This window comes from Ambystoma mexicanum, chromosome 11, assembly GCF_040938575.1.
Source record: "Ambystoma mexicanum isolate Mex_15411 chromosome 11, UKY_AmexF1_1, whole genome shotgun sequence".
Classification (NCBI taxonomy): Eukaryota; Metazoa; Chordata; class Amphibia; order Caudata; family Ambystomatidae; genus Ambystoma; species Ambystoma mexicanum.
The window spans coordinates 247,016,046-247,037,815 of NC_090934.1; the positions used below are offsets into that span (position 1 = coordinate 247,016,046).

Sequence of the window (21,770 nt, forward strand, 5' to 3'; positions counted from 1 at the left end):
CAATTTTGTGTGGCATTCCAGCAGAAGCATCACGGTTTACAGTGATTGACCTTAAAAATGCTTTTTTCTCAATACCATTACACCCAGACTCACAAGACTTGACAAGCTTCACTTACCGAAATAGGAAGTGGAAACATACCAGATTACCACAGGGATATTGTGAATCACCTTCAATTTTCAATAGGGTAATACAGATGGATTTGGGTAACGTTGAGTTGGAAAGCACAGTGTTACAGTATGTGGATGACATAATAATTTGCAGTACAAATGAAGATAAATGTAGAGAGGACTCATTAAAAATGTTGACGATATTGGCTGAAAAGGGGTACAAGGTAGACATGGAAAAGATACAATACTGTCAGGAACAGGTACTTTACATTGGCCAACTGATATCACAATATGGAAGAAGGATTGCACCACAAAGAGCACAGGCAATATCAGGCACTCCCGTGCCACAGACTGTAAGAGAACTGCAGCAATTTCTGGGACTGTGCAACTACTGTAGAGCATGGGTATTTGATTACAGCTCTTACATAGGACCCCTGCTTGAGGGTTTGAAGGAAGCAAATAAAGGGGAGAAAAAGTTGGGATGGACTATGGAAATGAAGGAGGCATTTGATGAATTAAAAGAAGCAATATCAACTGCTCCAGTACTAGCATCCCCAGACTATGAGCGACGATTTTTTATATTTTCACATTGCGACTCAGCAGTAATGAAAGCAGTATTGGCCCAAAAGACTAGCATGGGCTATAAACCAGTAGCATTTTACAGCGGTCACTTAGATCCAATAATGTTAGGACAATTCTCTTGCGAACAAGGTCTTGCTGCAGCTGCATTTGCAGTAGAAAAAGCATCATCAATAACTATGGGGTGTCCAACTACACTATTTGTAGAACATGCACTATTTGCGATATTGAATAAACCTAAGTCCACACTGACGACACAGAGGGCAACAGGTTATGAGATTATTTTGTCCAAAGCTGAACTGGCAATTGTTAGATGTAGCACGGTTAACCCTGCAAGGTTCCTAGCAGAAGTAATTGAAGAGGGAGATTACGCCCACGACTGCACCCAAGTAACTGAGATGTACTCATGTACTAGGAAAGTTGAAGAAAACGCACTAGAGGGAGGTGAGCTTTTGTTTATTGATGGGTCATCAACTATTGATCAAGGAGACGGGATAAGGAGGACTGGGGCAGCAGTAGTACAAATGATGGAAGCGCCAGTGTGTGTGGCTATTAAGTGTGTACAATTACCACAGCATTACTCTGCTCAAGCGGCGGAACTGGTTGCACTCATATTGGCACTAAAGGAAAGTTTTGATAAAAAAGTTACTATATATTCCGACAGTGCATATGTTACATCCACTGTCCACTCAGGGCTATCAAAGTGGAGAAGAAGAGGGTTTAGGAGAGCTGACGGCACTCCAGTACAACATGCCCTCTTGTTGGCTGAACTAATTGAAGTAATAAACGATCCCCAAGAACTAGCCCTAGTAAAATGCACAGCACACACCAATGGAGAAGACTATATATCAAAAGGAAATGCAGCAGCAGACGCACATGCAAAATATGCTGCATATTTTGGTGAGATATGGAACCCCACAGACTCACAGAGAGGGAGAGGGAGGGGAATAGCGAGGGAGATGTTAATAAAAGAAGGGTACACCCATCTCCCAGCCACCCAGATTATGGAGTTACAAGCGGCTGCACCAATGGCCGAAAAAGAAGTATGGGTGAAAAGAGGATGCACAATGTCACCAACCGACGCACTATGGCGCCAGGGTGGCACTGGGAAAGTTGTAATACCATTGGCATTGTTAAATACCGCCTTGAACCAATTACACCACCCTGCCCATACAGGCAAAGAAATAATAGCAGCACGAATTAGAGAAGATTGGTTCTGTCCCGAGTTAACATCCCATGTGTCAAATTTTATCAGCAATTGCCTTACATGTCAACAGTTCACGGCCGGTCATACTTTAAAGGTGATAAGAGGTACCATACCCCGACCAGAAGGACCTTTTCGGCACCTCCACATTGACTATGTTGATATGATCAACATTTGTCAAGGCAATAGATACATGATAGTAGTAGTATGCCCATTTTCTAGGTGGATCGAAGCAGGGCCCTGTTCACACCCTGATGCGTTTAGAGCAGCCAAATTTATAGTAAGGGAGGTATTCCCCAGGTGGGGAGTGTGCGAGGTGTTAAGATCAGACAACGGACCCCATTTCGCAAATGAAATGTTCCAGCATATCACATCCCTACTGAACATTAAACACAAATTTGCATGTGCGTACCACCCACAGGCCAATGGTGTATGTGAACGCCTGAATGGCCTATTGAAGGAGGCAATTGCTAAAATACAGCAAACAACAAAGAAAAGTTGGTTGTATTGCCTTCCGTTAGCACTGTTCGAACTTAGAAACAGGCCAGGGTCCGACCACCACCTCACCCCACACGAGGTGGTTACTGGACGCCAAATGCGCCTTCCCCTAACACCAACGTCAAGGGCATTCACCGACCAAGAAAGTTCTGCGAATGTGTTAGGTGATGAAATGTATCAATATGTGTCTTCTTTGATTACTAGCGTTGTGTTTGTGTCTCAACAGCTCGAGCGCACACGGGGCGGGTCCACCAGCAACCAAGAAATAGACGAAAATACAGAATTGGGAAAGGAGAACTTGTGCCAACTTGCCAAAGGTGACCACGTACTACTTCGAAATTTTAATAGAAAGTGGAACCAGCAGAGGTTCACTGGCCCCCATTTAGTAGAGGACGTATCAACAAGAGCAGTAAAACTAAAGGATAAGCGTGCGTGGAACCACCTGCATGATGTAAAAATCTACAAACTGCAGACCCGCCCCAGCGCCAACGACAGGTCCATTGGAAAAACGCCAACAACATCCCCGGCAGCGGAAGAAAACACAACCACAGACAACGACCCAATTGTTCCCTCGGAGAGAATAACGGACGAAGAAGGGGGTGATCCCCACACTGCCCACCCCATGGTCACACGTTCAAAGAGTAAAACTGCTCCCGCCATCTGAGCAAACCCCCCCCCCATTGACTACTAAATACAATTGTAATAAAAACTAAGGACTTCGCTTGCACCAATACACATGTAAACACGTGAATGTTCTCTTTTTCTCTCGCACATACAGGAGCTGCGTAATATTGTATTGTTAAGAAAAGTTATCTAACAAATTCAGTGTGCAGGCGTAGATGGTGCTGCCAGACGATAGTTACCCAGAAGAATTGTCACACCAATTTGTATACGAAATAAAAAGGCCAACATACTTAAAAAAGAAAAGGGTACGTGTATACTACACGGCCTTCCTCCTGGCCATAGAAAATTACATGCCCCACCTCCGCCCATACTTGCCGGTCTTGAGAGACCGATCACTTAGAGTAGCGTGGGAGCAACTCTTCACCTGGGCACTGAATGACTATTTGATAGGGAGAGCTTAATGAAACAAAACTAACATTTAATAACAAGCACTTTTTGAGAATTTTTAGGCGGGCAACTTTAACGTCGCAAGAATACGCTGCCAGGACTGCAGCAAGGTAAGAGCAAAAATGTCGGTGAGGTTAGCATATGTAATAAAAATAATAGGGATTTTTATGATCACCGGAGTTTTGGCTGCCTCTGTATGGCAGTACAGCTATGCTATGAGTTTTTTTGCTGCACCCAAACCTAATGTACCCCACCTCCCTGCTGCAACAGGTGTTACGTCAGGTGGTAACAGTAACAATGAACAAAAGCGAAATAAAGTTAAACGCAGCACATACTCAGACAATAAAGGTATTGATAATTATGTACAAGATTCAGCACACGTCACAAACAACATATGGTACCAGCACATGACCCGCATTGGTAAGCAGACAACTGAGGATAGCTGTTACGTTTGCTCATTAATACCATACGCCATGAGCGCTTCACGAACATTTGTTGCCACAGAAATAGATGAAAAAACAGCACAGTGCATAATATATTTGGCCCTGTTCCAAACGAAAGGAAGATTCCAAGGAACAGTAGTGCACATGACATGGAAAACACGAGACTCATACCCATATGAAAACAACTTCCTCAAGACCTATCTGAGTTATCACAAGACCAGTTTACATGCTGAAGCATTCAGATACATAACAAGTGGCCCTGAAAAAGGAGAAACAAAGAAGGTAACACTGCAGTATCTACCATGTGATTGGTACGCCACGGAAGTTCCGGGTAAACAAGGATGCTGGGAGAGGCCATTACTGACGATAACAGGAAAGGTGTTCCTGGGTACCAGCTGGGAGATAGGAGTGGTTGGCAGCAACATGGTAACAAAAGAAACTATCTCAACCATCGAGACACACAATCATCGATGTTGGACGACATGGATCAAGTATGTACCAATGCTCACGTGGGTAGAAGAAGATGAAGACCCGATAACTATATTACCATTGACTGCGCCCAAAGTATGTTACCAGCATAAAGGAGAGGTGGACGTGGGATATAACACCAATTGTGCAAGTGTGATGGAGTTACCTGAGGGGGGAGCGGGAACAGCAGTAATAATGGACCATTATTGGGCCTGCGGAGAAAAGGCATATCATACACTGCCTCCCCTGTGGAGTGGTGTGTGCACAATGGTACACGTCAATGTACCATCACTAGTGGTACCTAAGAAGCATGTCGATGTGGCGAAATTTCCGAAAATGGATGAAGGAGACAGGAGAAGAAAGAGATCTGCACCACTCCAGAAGGAGCAAGAAAACAGGACCAACAGCAATGATACTGTCCTAAACAGGAGAAAAAGACAAGGAGAGCCATTAACAGGAAATTATCTGTGGGGAAGGTCGGAAACGGAACTAACATCAATACCGCCAGAACACAGACTATTCAGCAGAGCAGCAATGTTCTTCTCCTCAATAATACATCCGGGACTGCAGGCATACGCAAACGCAAAATGGCTGCAAATAACCAGATGGGAACTAATGATGACCATAAATTCGACAGTAAATGGGTTTAACGCAATTAAAGAGGAGCTGCGAGCTGTAAGGATGGTAGCACTACAGAACAGATATGTATTGGACCTTCTCACAGCAATGGAAGGAGGAGTTTGTGCAAAGATAGGACAATCATGCTGCACGTTCATACCTGCCAACGATGCCGACAATGGTACACTAACAGAAGCAGTTTCACAATTGGCCCAGATGCACTCCAAAATGATGGACGAAAGTAACGGCGTAAACAAGGATAAAAGCTGGTTTTGACTATTATGGTCATGGATGCCATCTTGGCTGTCAGATGGACTGAAAATAATAGTGGGATGTGCTATTTTGGCTGGAGCTGCACTGATAATAATTAGATTTTGGAAAGCCCGGAAGGCGCGCTCAACTGATGAGTTGCTGGAAATGGTGGGAATGCACCCCTTGATGCCAGCGGATGACGGCCAGCACACAGGTGTGATAATACACGAAAGGGAGAAGTTGCGCACCCAAATCATCGCCAATCATCTAGACCCACCATCAGTGAAGATCGAGAACCCAAGGAACCCTAGGAGCTACATAGGAAGATGGGTGTACTGTACTCCTGGAGGAACATGCGAATACATGTATTGGTCATTTGAAGATCACGTAAACCATTATGGACATCTCGGAGGGATAACCAAGATATGGAGAGTAAGAGGAGATAACGAGAAGGATATGTTTGTGGTCGACAAGTCGACCAGAGGGGGGACTGAAGTGGGAGAATGGAAAACCAGACTCCCGTCCTTCACCTCTCGCGCTTGGCCTAGAGGGTCGCGGCCCAGACACCCGCCACGAGAAGAGTTTGCCCATTTACCAGATGACCAAATACCCTGGTACAGAAACATACGGATGTGTCCATCTGCCTGCCCAACAGCCCGCACTGGCCATGCCGACACCTGCGGCACGGACCAACTAGACTGAAATCTACACATCGTTAGAGATGCCATGACGACCTAGATAACGGGAAGCACCGCTGAACTATTATACACGCTGAACATTTCCACACCAATCTACACGAAGAACATACTCAGTGCTCTGACGTAGGCGACAGGCTTATTCACGGACGTGCATCTTTATTATTTTTACATAGGCTTTCAGAATGCAGAAACGCAAGACGCACCATGAGCTCATTTATAACGCTTGCTCACGCTTCTCTTGAAACCCGTTACCATCATGAGAGATATAATGGAAACACGATACTGGCCATGAAACTGTATGCCACTATAACCTAAAGCATCCATGCACTAAATGGATTACTCGTGCACCAGGCCCAAGTAGGCCTCAAGCAAGAGTTCCCGTGGACATTAACAAAGCAAAAGTCAGGTTGCTGAGCCTGCAGAAAGAACCCAGTGGAGCAACTAGCCAAGGTCGTAATGTTGCAAACCCACAGTCAAGAAACAAATCTTCAAAGGCACGATGTTGCAACCTCGCACTCCACGTACCAATGTTAAAATCATATCTGCAAATTAAACCAGACATACAGTGGAAAAACAATATTAATTGTGCAGAATTATGCCTCAAACACGGTCCCTCCCCACGTGACCAAGCCGAACCTGACGAGATGCCAAAACCCAGGAGAGAAAAGGCGTCTGGGTACCTCGCTACGAGACGCAGGCCGACACACTTGAAAGGCTCAATGGACACCTGCTACAGTGGGAACGGTCAGTCTCCCACCTATGAATAAATCCTCACATTGCCTGCACGTACCCATATTGAAACACTGTTGCAACCACAGGTGCACCGTGTGCTGGGAACAACGGTGGTCCCAGGCTGGGGAGCTCACGGATGCACCAATCAGAACATGAGGTTCTTATCTCAGACGTCAGTAACGTTAGCCAATCCTCAGGGGTCTTCATGTAACAATTCTTATGTATCTAATTGTAGGGACAACCCAGATATACCACCTGACTACATCTTAACCACTAATATCATTCTCTATATGCGTACTATACTAACCCCACCACTCGAGCAACCAATCAAGAGTGGCGATAGGTTCTTTTGGTAACTTTTTGGAATGACGCAAGTAGCGCGTCATAATGTAGTAAAAAGGGCCTGCGAGCCCCACTATTGTGTGTGTGTCAGGACGAACGCGTACGCTCCTTGACCCATCCCTGCCGTTTGCATAATAAACGACAGAAGTTGCCTTGCTCCTTGTGTGTGCCTCATACTCTGTCTCGATCCGAGATATACACGGGAGGAGTTGGGGCCTCCCTGCCCGGAGGTCTGCGGACGGCCCGGCCGACCCCGGCAGAATCCCCCCCCGACACTTGTATGAGCTGATTTTGGTGAGTGGGCGTAGGAGGTTTGCACAACAAAGGCATTTTAAAAATGCCTTTTTTGCATAATACTTCTCCCCTTCGGCCAAAATCAGCTCTCCTTTTGAGGTGCTGTGGGGCCCAGGGAAAGGGATGTTTTTTTCTACTGGACCTCTAGGATAGATGTCTAGTAAAAAAATACCATACCTGCCCCCCTGGGTCTTTCAGCGCCTTGCTTACACACATAAAAAATGTGATTGTGTGCGTGTGTTAGGCGCTGTGTAGCCCAGGGGACAGGCATGGTATTTTTTTACTGGACAAGATGGCTTGCAAAAAATATCATACTTGCCCCCCTGGTCCCACAGCGCTGTGCATACACACAATCATGTTGATTGTATGCATGTGTTTGGCTCTGTGGGGGACAGGAATGGCATTTTTATACTGGACATCGATGATAGACGTCTAGTAAATAATACCATACTTGCCCCCGTGGTCCCCCAGTGCCTTGCTTGCACACATAAAAACTTTGATTTTGTGCGTGTGTTAGGGGCTGTGGAGCCCAGGGAACAGGCATGGTATTTTTCTACTGGACAAGAAGGCTTGTAGAAAATATCATACTTGTCCCCCTCGTCCCCCAGCACCTTGCATACACACATAATCACTTTGATTGTTTGCGTGTGTTTGGCGCTATGGGATCCAGGGACCAGGCGTGGTACTTTTTTTACTGCACATCTATGATAGATGTCCAGTAAAAAATATCACGCCCGCCCCCTGAGCCCGCAGTGCATAGCATACACACATAACCACATTGATTGTGTGAATGTGTGAGGAGCTCAGGACCCAGGGGACAGTAACGAATTCCAGCCCAGTCCACTGGGATTCCTAGCACCTCACATGCAATGTCAAACCTGATCCCAAAGGCCCTAGTCCGTTGTATGTACACATAATTGATTATCTGTGCATGTGAGGCAATGGAGGGAAATGAGGGAAGGAATACCAGTTATTAATGGGCATTTGATAGATATCCAGAAAAAAATATCATGGGTGGGCCGCCTGCACCTCGCATACACACATCAATGTGTGCCTGTGAGGAGCTCTGGGCCTCAGGGGGCTGGCATTGCAGTTTTTACTGGGCATCCATGCCCAGTAAAAAAATGCTATGGCTGTACTCTGGGACCCCAGTCCCTGACACACATCTGACCCCTGACCCTCAGTGCCTCGCAATCACACATAAACACATGGCGCACCATGGAACAGACATGACATTTTTTTACTGCCCGTGGTAGATAAAGTGAGCATGATAGGTCTTATTATGTAGCTAGACTGGCATTTCTTATTGTGGTATGACTTTTTATATTGGGCAGCTTTAATAAAGCAAGCATGATCAGTGGTATTATTCTTTTTGTGGCATGACTTTTGTATTGGACATCTTTGATAAAGCAAGCGTGATAAGTGCTAATATCTAACTACACTGGCATTTCAATGCAGCCAGTCTAGCCATTTCGTATTGTGGTATGACATTTTGTATTGGCCATCTTTGGAAATGCAGGCATGATAAGTGTTATTATGAAGCACGACTGGCATTTTCTTATGAAACCAGTCTAGCCATTTCTTATTGTATTGGGCATCTTTGGTAAAGCAAGAATGGTAAATGTTAATATGAACCTTGTCTGGCACTATTATGCAACCAGTTTAGCCATTTCGTATATTGCAGTATGACATTTTGTATTGGGCATCTTTATTGAAGCAAACATGATGAGTCTTATTGTGTAGCTCGACTGGCATTTTAGTGCAGCCAGTTTGGACAGTGTTCATACTGTGGCATGCATTTTTAATGGTAAATCCAACTGGAGTATATTCTTACATGGACATACTGCCATATATTGGCAGAACAAACATGAGCATGTTTTCTTGTAGTTATCATTACTGGCATTATGCACAAAGCAAACATGAGTATGTTCGTATATGGGAATAATAAGGTTTTATGGTGGAGTCAGCGTGGAAATGTATGGGCACAGCTAGTGTGAAAATGTATTGTAATGGCCCATATTGAGGGAAAAGGCATCATTTGATTTACTCACTCAGTACCTGTGTGCTTAGTTAGCATTAGCTGTGTATTTGGCAGGTTGCAGGGAGTTTTGTGCATTCTTTTAGTATTCAGTGCCGGCGGGTCACGTGACTTTATCATGTGACTACCAGGAAACAGTATAAAATGAGCCAGGAAGTGTGTTGTGGGTTGGGATCTGTTACGTGTAAATTGGAGAGGAGCCGTTGAATCTGAGGTGAAGAGGTGCGCTTCTGGAAGTAAGTTTAAGCTGTGTGGATGTGTTTATATTTATTTATGTTTGTATTGGAAAGGTGGTGTTAGTTTGTAAATGGTATATTTTGTGTTTGTTTTTTACTTGCATTATACATATCTATCATCAGCAGGATGCTTTACATTGGATGCGGAGTACTGGAAGTCCTGAATTTGGATTGGATTGGCTATTGATTTGCCTTAGGTAAATAATATATGTTGGAAGAGTTGCACAATTTAAATTTTGGGTTCTCTTTGAGGATTTGGGCTTTTTAACTTTCTGTGTTAAGTTGATGTGTTGGCACAAAGATGAGGTGGTGGCACAAGGTTGTGGATTTTGGTGATCGTTGAGCTGCACAGATTAGTTGCCAATGAGTAATAGGTGTTTTTTGAACTAGTTGTTTAGTCATTAAGGTTTGGTGATTTAATTACGTGTAATTGGAGCTGATAGATATACTTTGGTATTCCAGAGTTCGGCAATCACATTTCACTTGTTGAGGACGGCAGGAGTATTCGCAGGGATCCTGGTTCTGTGTACGTCGTGCACAGACAGATGCACAGACAGAGACTCTATTTTCTTTGACAACATTCCCACTGTGAGGTACATACGAATAAGTGTTTTAGGTTTTAATGCATTTTGAGATTTACATTTGGAGCCATACCAGTTGTACCACTGTGAATATACAACCACTTGTGTATGCTATGTAGAATTGTGGTTCGATTTATGTGTACATAATTATTTAATGTATTCTCTTTATTTAATGTGTTTAGTTTGTCCAAACTTTTAATGATATGTGAGATGTCCTCTAATTGTATATATATCTATACTTGCAGATATTTTTGCTCCTGAAGAAGGGGATAGTCCCCGAAACGCGTAGAGCTTGAAGCTGCAGTTCAAAATTGGGAGCTTATTTCTTTGTCTGGTTTGATTTGTTTTTCATGCTGGCCATATTGGAAGTCAGTTGATAGCTTTTTTCTGTACTTTTATGAAGATATTTTGTTACCTATGTTCTAAATTGACAATTCTTTCTATATATAAAAGTGCAAATGTTATGAAATTTGACTGATTTATTTCAGCTTGTAAGGTGTGCAGGGGACGGGAGTGTCTTTAAGTTTAGACACTTTTTGTTTTATGTTTAACACATGCTCCAGTGTCAGGGCGTGTATTCCTCCCCAGCACCCAGAATTGTAATAAAATCGCTCTAAATAGTTATTTAGTTTTTGAGTAATTAGGTGTGCTCTGATAGATACTTCTTTTTGGAAAAGGCATCATGAACATGTGTTGGAGAAATCCTCCTGTGCACTGTTGATGACTTGCATCTATTGGAATTTTTTCATGAGGTACCCTACAAAACCCAATTGCAAACTGTTTGGCTTTTTACCCAGTTTTTCTAAAAAGTGTGCTCTAAAATGCACCATATTAACACATTATTTTAAAGAAATTCTCAGGGAGAAACCCCCCGCACCCGAGCCATCTTTTATTGGTGGGGACTCCATCGATACGCTTGGTCGCTACGGCATATCTGGGACATATATTAACGCCCCTCCAGTTAATCAATTCACCTGCCTTCACTGAAAATGACACACTGGGTCTTTTCTGTTTCCTTGGGGTCTGGTAAGGTGACGTAAGGAGGTGCCACAACTGGTAAGCAAGAGGAATGGCGATGGTGGAGAGGCAGAGGAATGGGAAGTAAAGGGGATGGTGGGTATGCAGGTGACGGGGAGAGGGGGCACCATCAGCGAGAGAGAGTAACATGGCGGTGGGAAATAGTGCAAGAGGCAGGAAGAGAACGCAGGCTTATACTGGCCATTCAACCCTGCCTACCCAGCCTTGTTAATGGCTGGAGTCACTCCTCCGGGTGGAAATAATAAATTATGAAATCGAGAAAACACAGTAAGTCGACTCCTCTTCTGAAATTACACTGGCAATAGCAAGAAGAAACTAGCAGGTCATGCTCAGGAGGGAAGACAAAAGACAGAAAGAGAAGGTTCTGCTTGGTTATCCTTTTAAGGTCAACCCCTTGCCACACTGCATGTCCTGGCTTACCTCTCCAGCCTAGGATCCGTTGGAGGGTTCTTTGGTCCTGCAGTGGGCATGGTGGGTTGGGAGCATGCAATGGGCAGGTTCCTGTGAAGGACAGAGATGACATAAGACATTGGGATTCTGGAAAATGGAGTCTACATTAAATTATTTATGTACTCTAAATCACCCTGGCCCCGTTTCCTACAAGTCACCAAGGCCAGCAGAGAAAGCTGGAAACTAAACTGCTTCAAACCCAGCCTCATTTCAAATCTTCTACAAGACAAAAGGGTGACTCCATGGGAATGTTTATTGATTCTGAGAAGGCAGCAGGAGTCCAAAGGCTTTCTGCCCAGAGTGCCTATCGCTCAGAATCACCACATGTAATTGTGGTCCCTAAAAGTGATACACACACACAGGCCTTCTAAGAACCGAAGCCATGATTGGGTGGTGCCCAGCTGATTCTTGAAGAATGGACCCCGAGACTGTGAAGTTATGAGATCATCTCCGACAGATACACATTCTCATCTTGTCCTGTGAACATTAACAAGTACAATTCTGTTCTTTATCTTTTAAAAGGTTTTTCATTTTTAAATTCTTTCTGTGTTACGGCTTGAAAACAAACCTTTCACAGAAATACAATAAATTCAATACAGTATACAATGTAAATGCACTATATTAAAATAGCATCATCATGATACCCCCGTAGCCATTTAACCAGAACATGTGCAAATAGCAAGTCATTGTGCAAACAAAATGTTATGTTATGTTAGATATATTTCTAAAGTGCACCTGTGCTCAGGGGCATCTTGGCACTGGCTAGAGCGAAAGGCAGGCAGCAATAGGCAAGAACCTAATAAAGATTTGTCTTGAGAGCTTGGCAGAAAGACAGATGATTGTCGACTGCACGTAGGGATAATGGAAGGCTGTTCCAAGTTTTTGCAGCTGTCACTGAGAATGCACGTCCGCCAATGTGAGAAAGTCTGATGCGCGGGACAGAGACAAGACTGGGAGCAAAGAGGACGAGACAGCACATAACAGGGGAATTTTAACTGGATATATTCTGCAACCTATTTGTAGAAGGCACGATGCACCACACACATGGTTTAAAAAGGATCCTCTTCTCAATGGGCAGCCAATGAAATTGCCTAAGAAGCAGGGTCATGGCCAAAGTACTACGCGGGTAGCAGCATTTTGAAGCGGCTGGAGGTGGTTGGTAAGGTAGCATGGCTGACCCAGGTAAAGGGAGTTGCAATAATCTGTGGTGCTCAAAACCAGCGCAGCCACCACGGGAGCGTGATATTTAGTTGGAACAAAATGGAGCACCTTGCGTAGTATACGCAGTTTAAAGTGTCCAGACTTACAAACGGCGCCTACCTGGGGAGCCATGGATAAAGAAGATGAGAGTGTCACGACCAGATTTTTAACTGAGGCAGCCGGCGCGGGGCAGGTGCCTAGCGACGCTGGCCAAAACTCAGGAGTCCAGAAAGAGAGAGGGTTAGAAGTCCCTACCACCTAAACCTCAGTCTTGGACCCTTTGAGTTTCAGTCAGTTAGCCGCCATCCATGCAAGATCTTCTAAACATCTCCTGAGCCGAATGGCGGTGTCTGCACTGGAGAGGTCCAGCCGGACCAGACGTTGTGTATCGTCAGCGTAAGAGTAATACCTGAACCCATGTGACAGAATAAGAAGCAGAAAAGGGCTAATATACATATTGAATAGAATGGGAGACAGAGCCGATCCCTGAGGGACCCCGCATGAAAGCAGTCCAGGTATTAGAAGAGAGGGGGCCAAGATACTGATTGGATCCGATTAGATACAAAAGCATGGAAGCAATCCAGGACTTGACCAGAAATACCAGCATCCGATAGCCGGGCCAGGAGGGTGGGGTGGTCAACAGTAACAAACGCAGCAGACAGATCTAAAATGTGCAGCAAGGGTTGATATTTCAGTGTATACCCTGTATTTTAAAATGAATTTGGAAAAATGTTTCATAAAAACATTGTTGCAGCTATAATTAGGGACGTGTTCTTTCCTTCTAAAAAGTTTGACCAAAAATCATCTGCTGTTAAATACTTTAAATCCTTTATAAAGCTTACATAACATATCACACGCGTGGAGACCAAACCACCACAATCTGCAACAAGATGTCTGATTGATTCGACCACAGACTTACTTTTACAAAATCTACAGAGCATCTCTGGTTTCGTTGCCTGGGCCATAATTCCAAAATGTCTTTACTGGGCAGGACGTACAGTCTAAATTGCAAAAATATTTGCTGCCTTCTGGGGCAGGGGAGTTTTTTCAAATACTTAGGTAACACACCAACGGCTTTTTCAGTAGAAGATAATGATTTGAAGAGCTTGTATATCATACATTGTTCTTTCGTGTGACACCAATCAGGTAGCCATAACTATTACTTTACTAAGTTTTGGTTGAAACTAAACCTTATTCTGGTAAGTTTACGGTCAAAACCTCTTCCTTACAGTGTTGATCCACAGTTCTTAAGTGATAGATTAGAGGAGTCCTGTGAGAGATGAACAAGTAAAGATTCGAGCAGAGGATCCAGGTTGTTCCCATACATGGACAAGATCTTGGGCCCCCAAGGCCTCCATTGCTAATAGGCCAAACTCAAGGTGGATAATCTGCACCGGGGCCCCTTTCCGAAGGTTGAGAACATATTTCCAAAAGGTACCTTCCCGTTTTGGTCATAAAATGTAAAGGAAATACCTCCAAGAAGGATCGCAGCCCAAACCATCTGGCTGGGAGTCTTCTATTTATCTTCCATTGAGAAGCTGCCATTCCCCCTTTGTTGTGGTTCCTGGATGTCTGAGGTCAGACACCAAATGATGACTGAGCCAGAGTCAAGAACTCGGGGTCATCAGGAAATTCTACATGCAGGACTGACTTGTTTCTCATTGGCCACTCTTCTTCCACCATGTGGCGCTTTTATAACAGATAGTCAAGATTTTGCTAGCAAACACATTATATATAAGTTGGAGTTGATCTCGTCTAAAGACCTGGTGCCAGTGATGAGACGTGCAGAATGATATCGAGTGAAAGACGGGTGGATGTGGAAGGCCAGATCATAGGGAAATACTTATATAGGGCCTTGCAAGAACCTGGGCAAGAACATCAGTTACGAAATGTGAGACCTGCGTGAAGACTCTGACTTCCTGAAGCAGTTTGAGTTGGTATTGAGTAAATCGTCAATGTCGTTAAAGGGAAAGTGGTGATGGGGAACCAGAAAGGCATTAAAAATACAGGTTTTTCCAGTGAGCTAGTGCTTGGGACTTGCCCTTAATATAGAAATCAGAGAACGAGGTTTGAGTGAGCATGGTGCAATTATTCAGGGCAAGCACAATGAACCGTCTGGGTTGGTTGTCTGGCTTGTGTGGCTTGTGGTCTGATGCCTTGAAATGCTTGATGGTTGTTACTTGAACTATAGTAGCTGTCATATATAAAGGATAATCTTATGTTAAGTTGGGTATGGGCACATATGGAAATATGTAAACCAAGTAGTGTCACACTTAGTTGCTCCGTGTTAGGGATACGTAACATGTGAAACATGGTTTGTCTCTGGTAAGGGAGTGGCAGTGTATGTGCATGCCCATGTTGCAAGACTCCTTGCTAGGAAGGAGGGAAGCTAATCCAATACCTTACCACTCGTGCCACATACCTATGTGCAGCATGTCTGGTGTGGTTGCATAGATGATAGCATGGAAAACGACTGGACCCACTTAATTGGGAAACTAGGTTAGGAGTTTCATCATTCAGTACCCTGATGGCATGTACGGTAGCGAAGAGGGTGGATCAGAACGGATGGTGCTTTGCATGCATGGTTCTGATCCCATCCTCGTCCTCAGTAAAGTGCAGTCATGATATTTCTGCTGTTGTTTTTGGTTATGAGGTTTATGTGTGGCACCCAACAGGCAGAAACCACTGCACAGGTTGGTGCTCAGGCACAACTGGTGTTTTGAATTACATATACACCAACCCTCCTTCTATGATGATATCCCCCAGATTCCACTCATGGGATACAATGCACACACTATATGCCACATTATTACAAAACTAGACCCTAAGAGTCTCAAAGACAGCATACATAGTAAAGTATGTAAAACACCCCTGGGCCTGATTCCATATTCGCACCTGGGGAGCAGTGCTCAGTCTATTAGGTGGCTGGAAATGTGAGCAAGAACACAAAGTGAACTGCCCTTACTTTCCAGCCAACTGAGGTCCTTCCCCAGGTGGTACCATCTTGATTAGGGGCGGCAACAGGACTACCTGTTACCTCCCCGACTCCCTCCTCCACCCCTTCAAGACATCCCGTGCCCACTCACCTTCCCTGCCCACATAACTGCTGGACTGGAGCTTTGTGCTCTGGTCCCGACAATCCGTCCAGCCCGCGAGCACCACCACAAACCTACTATGGCTATCTTATTTATTTTACGGGAGATTGAGGCGTTTGCTATGTACGCCTTACTTTTACACTCAGGGGAATTTGTGTGCCCTTTAAAGTTTAGAAGGGAAACAAAGCAGAGTCTGCATCTCTAGTTTACATTCCTCCTCCATATTGGAAGAGCAGCAGGGTTTCTGAAGTCAGGGGCATTGCTAGAGCGGGGGCTAAGAGGGCTATAGCCCCTGATCTTTTGGTTGTAGCCCCAGATAGAATCTCAGGAGCTACAGCCAAAAGACTAGCTAGCCCCCAGTCCCAACAGTTCTGACATCAGCCTAGCCCCGGGTCTTTTCCAGACCTAGCAACTCCCGTGTCTGAAGTGTTCATGCAAGCATAAAACCAATGAATTCCTAGGAAATCTGTTTTGCAATTGTACCTGCTAATGAGAAATGGAAACGCCACCTGCAAACCTCAACTTGCCACAGCGTTTATATTTCACAAATCGTAGAGTAAAAGTGAAGAGTAAAGTTGATTTTGCCTGCTTTTACTCTTCACAATTACACTCCGCTATGTGAATGTTTAAAACTGCATGCAGAGAAACCAACAGCGCGTACATCTTAACATTGGCAGTTGCCTGGATGAAATTTGAATTGTATGTATAATGGTCCACAGAGAGTGGAGTCAGACAATTAACCTTTTAGGGGTTAAGATAACACCTCAAACTTTAGGGACAGCCATCAGAAAATGACCGGCAGTCCCCAAGCCAGTGAGGGTGACTAAAGTCTTGCTGTCTATATCACTATAGTTACCGTTCAGGATTGCTGTCTTTGACACAGAGTGAATCGCCAGCTTGAGCTCTATATCACTATATTTACCGTTCAGGCTTGCTGTCTTTGACACAGGGCGAATCGCCAGCTTGAGCTCCATATCACTATATTTACAGTTCAGGCTTGCTGTCTTTGACACAGAGCGAATCGCCAGCTTGAGCTCTATATCACTATATTTACAGTTCATGCTTGCTGTCTTTGACACAGAGCGAATCGTCAGCTTGAGCTCTATGTCACTATACTTACCGTTCAGTCTTGCTGTCTTTGACACAGAGCGAATCGCCAGCTTGAGCTCTACATTACTATATTTACAGTTCAGGCTTGCTGTCTTTGACACAGAGCGAATCGCCAGCTTGAGCTCTATATCACTATATTTACAGTTCAGGCTTGCTGTCTTTGACACAGAGCGAATCGCCAGCTTGAGCTCTATATCACTATATTTACCGTTCAGACTTGCTGTCTTTGACACAGAGTGAATCGCCAGCTTGAGCTCTATATCACTATATTTACCGTTCTGGCTTGCTGTCTTTGACACAGAGCGAATCGCAAGCTTGAGCTATACATCACTATATTTACTGTTCAGGCTTGCGGTCTTTGACACAGAGCGAATCGCCAGCTTGAGCTCTATATCACTATATTTACCGTTCAGGCTTGCTGTCTTTGACACAGAGCGAATCGCCAGCTTGAGCTCTATATCACTATATTTACAGTTCAGGCTTGCTGTCTTTGACACAGAGCGAATCGCCAGCTTGAGCTCTATATCACTATATTTACCGTTCAGACTTGCTGTCTTTGACACAGAGTGAATCGCCAGCTTGAGCTCTATATCACTATATTTACCATTCTGGTTTGCTGTCTTTGACACAGAGCGAATCGCCAGCTTGAGCTATACATCACTATATTTACTGTTCAGGCTTGCGGTCTTTGACACAGAGCGAATCGCCAGCTTGAGCTCTATATCACTATATTTACCGTTCAGGATTGCTGTCTTTGACACAGAGCGAATCGCCAGCTTGAGCTCTATATCACTATATTTACCGTTCAGACTTGCTGTCTTTGACAAAGAGCGAATCACCAGGTTGAGCTCTATATCACTATATTTACCGTTCAGGCTTGCTGTCTTTGATACAGAGCGAATCGCCTAGCTTGAGCTTTATATCACTATAGTTACGGTTCAGGCTTGCTGTCTTTGACACAGAGTAAATCGCCATCTTCAGCTCTTTATCACTATATTTACCATCCAGGTTTGCTGTCTTTGATGCAGAGTAAAACGCCAGCTTGAGCTCTATATCACTACAGTTACCGTTCAGGCTTGCTGTCTTTGACACAGAGTGAATCGCCAGCTTGAGCTTTATATCATTATATTTACCTTTCAGGCTTGCTGTCTTTGACACAGAGCGAATTGTTAGCTTGAGCTCTATATCACTATATTTACCTTTCAGGCTTGCTGTCTTTGACACAGAGCAAATCGCCAGCTTGAGCTCTATATCACTTAATTTACTGTTAAGGCTTGCTGTCTTTGACACAGAGTGAATCGCCAGCTTGAGCTCTATATCACTATATCTACAGTTCAGGCTTGCTGTCTTTGACACAGAACGAATCGTCAGCTTGAGCTCTATATCACTATATTTACCGTTCAGGCTTGCTGTCTTTGACAGAGAGCGAATCACCTAGCTTGAGCTCTATATCACTATATTTACCGTTCAGTCTTGCTGTCTTTGACACAGAGCGAATCGCCAGCTTGAGCTCTATATCACTATATTTACAGTTCAGGCTTGCTGTCTTTGACACAGAGCGAATCGCCAGCTTGAGCTCTATATCACTATATTTACAGTTCAGGCTTGCTGTCTTTGACGCAGAGCGAATCGCCAGCTTGAGCTCTATATTACTATATTTACCATTCAGACTTGCTGTCTTTGACACAGAGCGAATCGCCATCTTGAGCTCTATATCACTATATTTACCGTTCAGGCTTGCTGTCTTTGACACAGAGCGAATCGCCAGCTTGAGCTCTACATCACTATATTTACCGTTCAGGCATGCGGTCTTTGACACAGAGCGAATCGCCAGCTTGAGCTCTACATCACTATATTTACCGTTCAGGCTTGCTGTCTTTGACACAGAGCGAATCGCCAGCTTGAGCTCTATATCACTATATTTACCGTTCAGGCTTGCTGTCTTTGACACAGAGCGAATCGCCTAGCTTGAGCTCTATATCACTATATTTACCGTTCAGGCTTGCTGTCTTTGACACAGAGCGAATCGCCTAGCTTGAGCTCTATATCACTATATTTACGGTTCAGGCTTGCTGTCTTTGACACAGATTAAATCGCCATCTTCAGCTCTTTATCACTATATTTACCATCCAGGTTTGCTGTCTTTGACACAGAGTAAAACGCCAGCTTGAGCTCTATTTCACTACAGTTACCGTTCAGGCTTGCTGTCTTTGACACAGAGTGAATCGCCAGCTTGAGCTCCATATCACTATATTTACCTTTCAGGCTTGCTGTCTTTGACACAGAGCTAATCGCCAGCTTGAGCTCCATATCAATATATTTACCTATCAGGCTTGCTGTCTTTGACACAGAGCGAATCGCCAGCTTGAGCTCTATATCACTATATTTACCTTTCAGGCTTGCTGTCTTTGACACAGAGCAAATCACCAGCATGAGCTCTATATCACTATATTTACAGTTCAGGCTTGCTGTCTTTGATACAGAGCGAATCGCCAGCTTGAGCTCTATATCATTATATTTACCGTCAAGGTTTACTGTCTTTGATACAGAGTAAAACACCAGCTTGAGCTCTATATCACTATATTTACAGTTCAGGCTTGCTGTCTTTGACACAGAGCGAATCGCCAGCGTGAGCTCTATATCACTATATTTACATTTCAGGCTTGCTGTCTTTGACACAGAGTAAATCGCCAGCGTGAGCTCTATATCACTATATTTACGTTTCAGGCTTGCTGTCTTTGACACAGAGCGAATCGCCAGCTTGAGCTCTATATCCCTATATTTACCTTTCAGGCTTGCTGTATTTGACACAAAGTGAATCGCCAGCGTGAGCTCTATATCGCTATATTTACCTTTCAGGCTTGCTGTCTTTGACACAGAGTGAATCGCCAGCTTGAGCTCTATATCGCTATATTTACCTTTCAGGCTTGCTGTCTTTGACACTGAGTGAATCGCCAGCTTGGGCTCTATATCACTATATTTTCCTTTCAGGCTTGCTGTCTTTGACACAGAGCAAATCGTCAGCTTGAGCTCTATATCACTATATTTACAGTTCAGGCTTGCTGTCTTTGACACAGAGCAAATCGTCAGCTTGAGCTCTATATCATTATATTTACCGTCCAGGTTTGCTGTCTTTGACACAGAGTAAAACACCAGCTTGAGCTCTATATCACTAAAGTTACCGTTCAGGCTTGCTGTCTTTGACATAGAGTAAATTGCCAGCTTGAGCTCTGTATCGCTATATTTACCTTTCAGGCTTGCTGTCTTTGACACAGAGCGAATCGCCAGCTTGAGCTCTATATCACTATATTTACCGTCCAGGCTTGCTGTCTTTGACACAGAGCAAATCGCCAGCTTGAGCTCTACATCACTATATTTATAGTTCAGGCTTGTTGTCTTTGACACAGAGCCAATCGCCATCGTGAGCTCTATATCACTATAGTTACCGTTCAGGCTTGCTGTCTTTGACATAGAGTAAATTTCCAGCCTGAGCTCTATATCACTATATTTACCCTTCAGGCTTGCTGTATTTGACACAGAGTAAATCGCCAGCGTGAGCTCTATATCATTATATTTAACGTTCAGGCTTGCTGTCTTTCACACAGAGCAAATCGCCAGCTTGAGCTCCATATCACTATAGTTACCGTTCAGGCTTGCTGTCTTTGACACAGAGCAAATCGCCAGCTTGAGCTCTACATCACTATATTTATAGTTCAGGCTTGTTGTCTTTGACACAGAGCCAATCGCCATCGTGAGCTCTATATCACTATAGTTACCGTTCAGGCTTGCTGTCTTTGACATAGAGTAAATTTGCAGCCTGAGCTCTATATCACTATATTTACCTTTCAGGCTTGCTGTATTTGACACAGAGTAAATCGCCAGCGTGAGCTCTATATCATTATATTTAACGTTCAGGCTTGCTGTCTTTCACACAGAGCAAATCGCCAGCTTGAGCTCCGTATCACTATAGTTACCGTTCAGGCTTGCTGTCTTTGCCACAGAGCAAATCGCCAGCTTGAGCTCCATATCACTATAGTTACCGTTCAGGCTTGCTGTCTTTCACACAGAGCAAATCGCCAGCTTGAGCTCCATATCACTATAGTTACCGTTGAGGCTTGCTGTCTTTCACACAGAGCAAATCGCCAACTTGAGCTCCATATCACTATAGTTACCGTTCAGGCTTGCTGTCTTTCACACAGAGCAAATCGCCAGCTTGAGCTCCATATCACTATAGTTACCGTTCAGGCTTGCTGTCTTTCACATGTTTCTTCGGAACGGGTTCGAGCTTCAGTGCTTTCCGATCTGAGACGGATCTTGAGATAAGAGATAAGAGAAAGGGCAAGTGTTATGGAGGATGATCAAGAACTAATGGGCATGGCCAGCAACCATCTACGATTCATGGTATAGAATATTTCATTAAGCCATTATAGCTCAGTGGGTTGAGAGCAACGAGATATAGACAGCTCTTTATCACTATATTTACCATCCAGGTTTGCTGTCTTTGACGCAGAGTAAAACGCCAGCTTGAGCTCTATATCACTACAGTTACCATTCAGGCTTGCTGTCTTTGACACAGAGTGAATCGCCAGCTTGAGCTTTATATCATTATATTTACCTTTCAGGCTTGCTGTCTTTGACACAGAGCAAATCGCCAGCTTGAGCTCTATATCACTATATTTACCTTTCAGGCTTGCTGTCTTTGACACAGAGCGAAT

At 44.1% G+C, this 21,770-nt stretch overlaps 1 protein-coding gene across 6 annotated transcripts in view; it reads right to left on the minus strand.

Moving 5' to 3' along the window:
- Positions 1 to 21,770, minus strand: part of LOC138503325 (transcription elongation factor A protein 3-like) — a 305,734-nt gene that overhangs the window by 145,601 nt on the left and 138,363 nt on the right. For 5 of the 6 annotated variants that reach the window (XR_011279617.1, XM_069622954.1, XM_069622956.1 and 2 more), the window contains 2 exons: positions 21,294 to 21,368; positions 11,621 to 11,701 (listed from right to left, as the gene is read on the minus strand). Coding sequence is in view for 5 of the 6 variants with exons in the window: in XM_069622954.1 (XP_069479055.1) it covers positions 11,621 to 11,701; positions 21,294 to 21,368 (156 nt within the window). In the remaining variant the exon portion in view is untranslated. The remainder of the gene's footprint in view (positions 1 to 11,620; positions 11,702 to 21,293; positions 21,369 to 21,770) is intronic. The other variant, XM_069622957.1, reaches the window with a different exon arrangement.